Source organism: Egretta garzetta, unplaced genomic scaffold, assembly GCF_000687185.1.
Source record: "Egretta garzetta isolate BGI_Z169 unplaced genomic scaffold, ASM68718v1 scaffold502, whole genome shotgun sequence".
In the NCBI taxonomy this organism is placed as follows: Eukaryota; Metazoa; Chordata; class Aves; order Pelecaniformes; family Ardeidae; genus Egretta; species Egretta garzetta.
In genome coordinates this window covers 427333-434321 of record NW_009258809.1, presented here as the reverse complement: position 1 = coordinate 434321, position 6989 = coordinate 427333, and the positions used below count along the sequence as shown (strand labels likewise).

Here is a 6989-nt window from a genome sequence, read left to right as displayed (position 1 = left end):
CTTCCACAGACAAAAGAAAAGAGTCTTTCACCTAAACCAACTATAAGCACAAGACTCCCCCAAGAGCTTAAAGTAGGTATAATTATCTATTGCTTTTCTTAATCTGACTGTTCTTCTAAAGCTTCTTTTTAATGTAAAACTTAATGCTGAAATTATATTGCATTGTGGTAGACACAGAGTCACCTATACAGCAAAGACACACAACGAACTTCAGCCCTCTGACAAAGAGCAGAAGTAGGAATTAAGGTACCTGATCTGTTGCATATGAACAAAGACACAGGGAGGAAAACAAAGTATTCTCTGTGCTTCAGTTTAGAAAAAGGGAGGCAGATTACTATGACCTGTACATGGAATACCCAGACATCCTATCTGTAGCAAGTTATCCAGGGTTTCTGCATTTGTCATGCTCTATCCATAAAAGCCCTCCCAAGTAGTCAGGTGCCTGGACATGAGCTGAGACGGTCCATCAGCGTGAACAGCTACCAGAGATGTGAACTCAAAATAAAGCAGGGCAGTAACAGCCCTGCTCACTCACACGTGTTCAGGAAGGCACCAATGGGTAATGTACACGCTGCTCTCAGAAGAAAGGTCGAGCACTTGAAATGGCCCTTCTTCAGCTCTCTTACCTTCACTTCCCAGTCCCAGGAAACTCCATTTCTCACCTCTCCTGCACTAGAAGCCAGTTTCAACGGGGGAGAGAGAGACAGTCATGTCACACGCTCAGAGCCTAGTGCTCTTCTGGCCTGGAAACTGCCCCAAATGAAGCATGAAATTGGTGTCACTCTCTTAAGCGTGCTCTGAACCCACTAGGGTGCAGTGGATGGGCAGTGTCATCTTTTCCCTTCTCTCTCAACAAAGAGGGGAGCAAGCTAGTCCTCCCTTTCTGAAAAGGGCATGCTAAACTGACAGGAGATTTTCATGTGTCCTCCTCTTTCTTTTCATCTGGCAGAAACTGAGCCCAGAAGCTGCAGTGCATAAATCTGCTCACACGCCCCACGCTGAATGATGCCTCAGCCATGGATGTAGATCTATAGATCCTGCTCCTGGACCTACCCACCTAAAAAGTCAGATGATGCTGTCCAAAGCCAGTTGGTGAGTGTTTGCCTGCACTTCCTTGGGGAGAAAGGACAATCCACAAGATAATTGCAATTCAGAATTCAAAGTGAAGCACCACTTTGTTATAACAACAACTGTAGTCTCTAATTAGATGCATGTACTAAACAAAATTCAGATATATCAGGAAAAACAATGATTGAATACTTCTTTTCAGACAACAAATAAAACCTCTGGGAAACACTCATTAGTTCAAAAACCTTCTGCACAAATAAGAGGCTTTTCTAAAAACAAAGAAAGAAAATTAAAAAAAGAAGAAAAAGAACAAGATCAGATCTCCCAAGATCTGATCTGCATGTACTTACTGGCAGGCCAAGCCTCTGCTTCGCTGACAAGAATTACTTTTAATAATGTGGAAAAGTGAAGGGGGAAGGCGCAGAGCAGCTACATCAATTACAAAAGAGAAAAAACAGCCTTCCATAAGGAAGTTGATGGCTATTCTGTTTCCATAGAGTCATGATTTCCTCCCAGTTGTTCATACTGTACACAAGTCAAGTGGGTAGTAGGACGTACTTCATGCCCCACTCACCCACACTCAACCTGACTCAGTCAAGAGCTGCACACACTCTCTACAGTCACTACTGTGCCTTATGAGCTGCTCCAACACTAACGGGAACTACAGGTCATTGAATCAAGGATGCTGACCCTCATCCATGTCCCTCATGTGACCTTTTATGTAGTTGTGGGCAACACGAACAAGGTGTGTTGGTGGTGCAAGGAATGCTGAGAGCCTTTGCTGCTGCTCTGGTAGGGCAATGAGGCTTTGTAAAGTGCATGCCCTTATACACAGCCTTACGATAACAGCCATTGCTAGAATCTGCTACTGTGAGGCAATACTAATTTTTGTTTTACAAAAGGAAGTGGGGGGGAGGGAAGAAAAAAGGAAAAGAGCACCAAGCTTCAAAGAGTCAAGTAATGCACAAGTCCCAGGAAGCACCACGTTTAAGATGCAGTTCCTGCCTCACAAGGATGTACCAGGTAAGCTGTTGAGGCTCTTAAATAATTCCATCTGCACTCAGATGGTGTTTAAGTAGGGGAAGAAAAACAGAAGGGTGAAAATAATCCCTAAACATTCATCTTCTCCAGGCCATGTGACCCATTAGCATATGCAACAAGGACTTCAGAGCCCTGAGATATACATACCATTTCCTTGAATGCACTTTCTATGGCCCCAATAACCAGGCACTCATGTGGGATCTTCTTCTCTGTGAAGAAGCGTGTTGGAGGGGTACTGGGTGAGCCTGGGGCCCCTACACCACCACGCAGGGAGGCCGCCCGTGTCAGCGTCCTGCTGTTGCTGGCCGGGTTGTCGGGCTCTTCTCCCAGGCAGGTGGGCGGAAGGACGGCCGAGTTCCTCAGGATGTCCACGATCTCCTGCAGCTGCTCCAGGATATGGTGCTGCAGCAGTTTGGAAGCGACCACAGCTGCCCCCGACCCAGCGTGTCCATCAAACAGGGACCAGTAGTACAGGTTGATCCCATCTGTGTCCTGGAGAAGCAGGAGGGGAAGAAAGGGAAGGAAAAGAGATGATCACCATTACACAGCCATGAGTGAAGTGATGGAGCAGCCAGTGGCACAGGGGCAGCAGGTAAAACACAGGTAACTTTCCCAGAGGCAACCTTCTTTCTGAAAGGGAGAAATATCCACTATATTAGTACAGCTCTGCCAGGAAGGAGAGACACCTATTTTTGCCACACCATTATTTTTTTCTTTTTTCTTTTCCTTAACCTCCTCAAAAGAAAAACAAACAAACAAAAAAAAGGCTGAACTTGCAATCTTTCTTACCTTACAGCCATCATAGGACGCACTGACCGAGCACAGCTACCACAGTAAGAATAAGTTAATTTCCTAATGACTTTGTAGATCAGAAGAAGAGCATTCAAAAGAAATCACAGCACTGATAAATGATGGTCCTACCACAATGGAGACCAAAATCCTAAACAAGACAGCACCTGATACTTCTGTGACAGACTTTTTTTTTTTTTCTCCCCACTAGGCATAAGACGAAGGACCTCAGTTTGACATCTAGTAACAAGACGTGATCCCCACTTCCACGACTGGCAGATAAGGTCCATCTGTGCTGGCAGATTGGACAGCTCAGGCATTCCCTGCCTGTGCCAGCCCAGGAACCAGCACAGAGGTCCTCGAGGATGGCAGACGCAGGTGGGATCAGCTGCACTCCACCCGTGCTAGCACACACGTTCACTGCCCAGTTCCTCCCAGTCCTCTGCAGTTTCCTGTACAGTACTGGAGTTACATACCCTCTGATCAGAAGAGCTATGCAAGTGTTTTGGTATAGCTCTAAGTTTAACAGCATGCTTTTAGATCTTGTATCTTAGCTCAACTCCTAGCATGCTGGTCAGCACAACTGCTCGCATACAGTCAAAAGTATCCAGAAAAAGTAAATTTTGTAGACCTCATTACTAAAATCAAGGCATATACAGTAATGTGATATATTTGTTCAGCAGTTATTGATCAATGATGTGATTTTCAAATATTTCTCCCTTTCTGCCCCACACCATCTCCTCTGACAGGTATAAGTCGGCTCCACTATTGCTCTGATCTGAGCAGAAACCATGTTTTTGTGGTGGGGTGCCCTATCACTCAGATAGGGCCCATTAACCCATGGCTGGAGGCAGACTAAGTTCTGGGCAGCACAAGCTCCCATCTGCCTGAAAAATACCAAGGAGCCATACCCTAGTTAACCTTAACGTTTTGGGAAGAAATTCACCTGGAAATCCTAAGGGAAGCATTGAAGGCATAACAATACCTGTCTTTGCATGATCACGTATTTGGCAGCAGTATGTGGAGTCTTTCCAGTCTCTGCTTTCCCCTCCATTTCTTCTGAATCCTGCACCTTCTCCCAGCTATGCTGAAACAACTGTTCTTGGGGCTGCCTTGCGAGTCAGATGTGGGTGGACTAATACAGATTTAGAAATAAATCATTTTGCAAGGGATGGGAATCAGGCAACACTGTTGCAAAACACCTCATGTTAAGAGAGCATAACCTAGATCTCACTGCAAAGAACTTAAAAATCCTATCTGCATGTCACGCTGACTGTGAGTCTAATTTAGGATGACAGACAGGATTTGTTTCATTCACCCGAACACTGCTCCCTTACAGAACAGATCAGCATATAGCCTAGGCACCACCTGCATCCCATCACCTCATGCCCAAAGCACTGCTTATTTCAGACTTAAGAGCAGCGCTGTGAACTGCAGCTCCTTTTACTTTCTGCTGTTCCAGTTGCTCCACAAAGGTGCCAACCACTGGCTGTAGGACATGGCAGACAGGCTGGAGTAAGAACAGCGTGACTTATCATTTGCAGATCCAAAAGGCATCATTCACTGTTGTGCTGAGCTACAAAATCCAAAATGTAATGCAAAACGTCTCTTTTGGCAACATGTATATAGACCATCACTACACGTTCATGCTGTTTGAAGGGCAGAGTTCATTGCTGAACGAGCATTATTACTTTATAACTCACTTTGTTGAAATGCACAGTAAAAAGCCTTGATTATAAAAGTTACATAAAAGTATATATATTTTTAAGCTTATAGCGTTGCGGCTGTAGTAAAGTTCAAACATATTCTTAACCAGTGCATTAACAATGTAGCTATCTACACAGCAGAGAGTTCCTCCAAGAGAAGGAATTCAGTCTGTTGTGCACCTTCATTTCGCTACTGAAATGCTGAGAAAAGGGAATATTGTCCTACAGTACTGGATTACTTACCACATCATACAGGATATGTCCTATAATGGTGGAAAACCCAACAAATTTCCAAATGCGGCTCCTTAGCCAGACCCACCCACTTGCACAGTCTGGTAAATTCACCAAAAAACCTGTTGTGAAACTTTACCCCTGAAGGCATGACTGGCAGTTGTGCTAGCTTGCTCTGGGCTGAGCATCCCTCCAAGTTCACACAACAGTTGGCTGTAAAATTCTGCTTAAGCCATTTTTAACGGATAACAGGATTACTGACTAAAAAACCTGTTTATAAAAATAGATTGCTGTTCATGCAAAATGTAAAGTATTCTGCCAAGAGAAACAAGTATCCCAAAGTGAAAGTATTTCAGCTGAAAGCTGAAACCATTTATTCAAAATGGCAGCACTGTGCCTATTAGGAGTTGTAGATACAACTACTTCTGCTCCCATTCTTCTTTTACGATTTGGCTCCCTGGCCAAAATCCACCTCATGATGCACCATGGATAAGCTTCTACAGCTTATGTCTGCCTGTCTTTGAAAGGTGCTACTCCTTTGGAGATGTGCTGCCTCTGGGGGTAAAAGCATAAAGACCATTACACCTCTGACTGAAATGGAAATATTTTCCTTTCCACCTAGAGGAAGAAGATATTTTGTCATTGTCCTCCCCCTGCCCCAAAACAGTAACAGAAACTTACAATTAAGACCAACTTTAACACACCTCTCCCTTCCCCCTGTCCCCCCCCCCCAATTTTCTTAAGATTTCCAAAGCAAGCCCCCACTGAAGTCTGTATTAGAGCTTTTCAGAAGATAAAGGAGAACAGTTACTAACACAATTCACTCTCATTATGAGCACAACACTAGATATGTCCTACACTGAACAAGTCTCACGTGAACTTGGTAGTTAAATAAGGTGCCGTCAGAGACCGTGAAGCTTTAAAAGAGACCGGAACAACGTCCTATGACAAAAAGTGACATTGAAATGTTACCACTTCTTTCCTCTAAGCCAGTGGGCAGCAAAATTAGGACAGAGAAGCTCCCATGCATTCTCAGGCTGTCACTGACATGAACATGGCATGGCCACATCAGCTATGGTTCTTCTGGAGTTCCCCAATCTTGTTCTTTTTGGCCTAGTATTTATTTAAACAAGAGGCCGTTGCTACCAGTTCATCTAAGTTCAGATACCTACGTTGCACACCTCCAAGGTAGTTCTCTAAATTGCCCTTATACCCAGCAGACAGAAAAAAAACCTGTGCTTTCAGACTATGCTCATCACATTCCAAAGTAGATTTATTTCTCCCTATCAGCTGCAGAAGTACCCTAGATAGCTGAGAGCTCTGTATTAGAAACATATACAGTCAGGGGAGATGCCTGCCACAACGCTGCTCTTAAACACACGTTCTGTGCGAGATGCTCTAGGGCCTTAACTTCAGTTGGGATCTGCAGGCATTACTGTAACCTAAATATTAGTCCGCAAAAACTTCTATGTATGCCTATGAAACTTCATTTACCTTTGAACTAGCAAAGAGAGCATAACCGCAAATAACCCATTAGCTGTCTAAAAAAAGGAAGAAGGAACAAATTCCCTTCCCTCACCCTGAGAATAAAAATGGCTCCTTTATTTGAAAGAAGTGAACTCTCCAAAACCGTACCAATTTGATGAGAATTAAATATATGGTGCAAATAAAGCAGCAACTCGGAGAACGAACAACGGCCGGCAGTCAGGGCACACAGATGAGATAAAAAGCACAAAAACGTCCTTGCTTTTCCTCCCACAGCTGAGATGACCTCCGTAGCCACCAAGCGATTACCTATTTTGGTGTGCATATACACGGCTGTTCTTTGTCTTTCACATTTGGGAGCTTGAACTTCTTCCCAAAAGTATTGACATTCTGCAAACTCTCAAAGAACAAGACATCTATTTCTATTAGCTCTGGCAGCATTCTGTCAAAAGCAGTCTGTCAAACATCAATCTCCATTTGTTCTTTTAACTGGACAGAGCCCTCAAGTGGGAGTATGATCGGTCAACACAGTGATTTATTTTAGATTTTCTTTCAAAAGATTCAAATTTAACAACATTCTGAATAGCCACCAGATACATGAAGAGCAAACAGATCCTGCACTGCACTGACCTTACAATTAATTTCCAGTATGTAACTAGGAAATTTAAT

The 6989-nt window shown here is 43.8% G+C and overlaps 1 protein-coding gene across 1 annotated transcript in view; it reads right to left on the bottom strand.

Moving 5' to 3' along the window:
• The window catches only part of PPM1H (protein phosphatase, Mg2+/Mn2+ dependent 1H), a 203324-nt gene that overhangs the window by 75320 nt on the left and 121015 nt on the right, over window positions 1-6989 (bottom strand). Inside the window, exon 3 of the mRNA XM_035889359.1 lies at window positions 2257-2601. Within this exon, the coding sequence (XP_035745252.1) occupies window positions 2257-2601 (345 nt within the window). The remainder of the gene's footprint in view (window positions 1-2256; window positions 2602-6989) is intronic.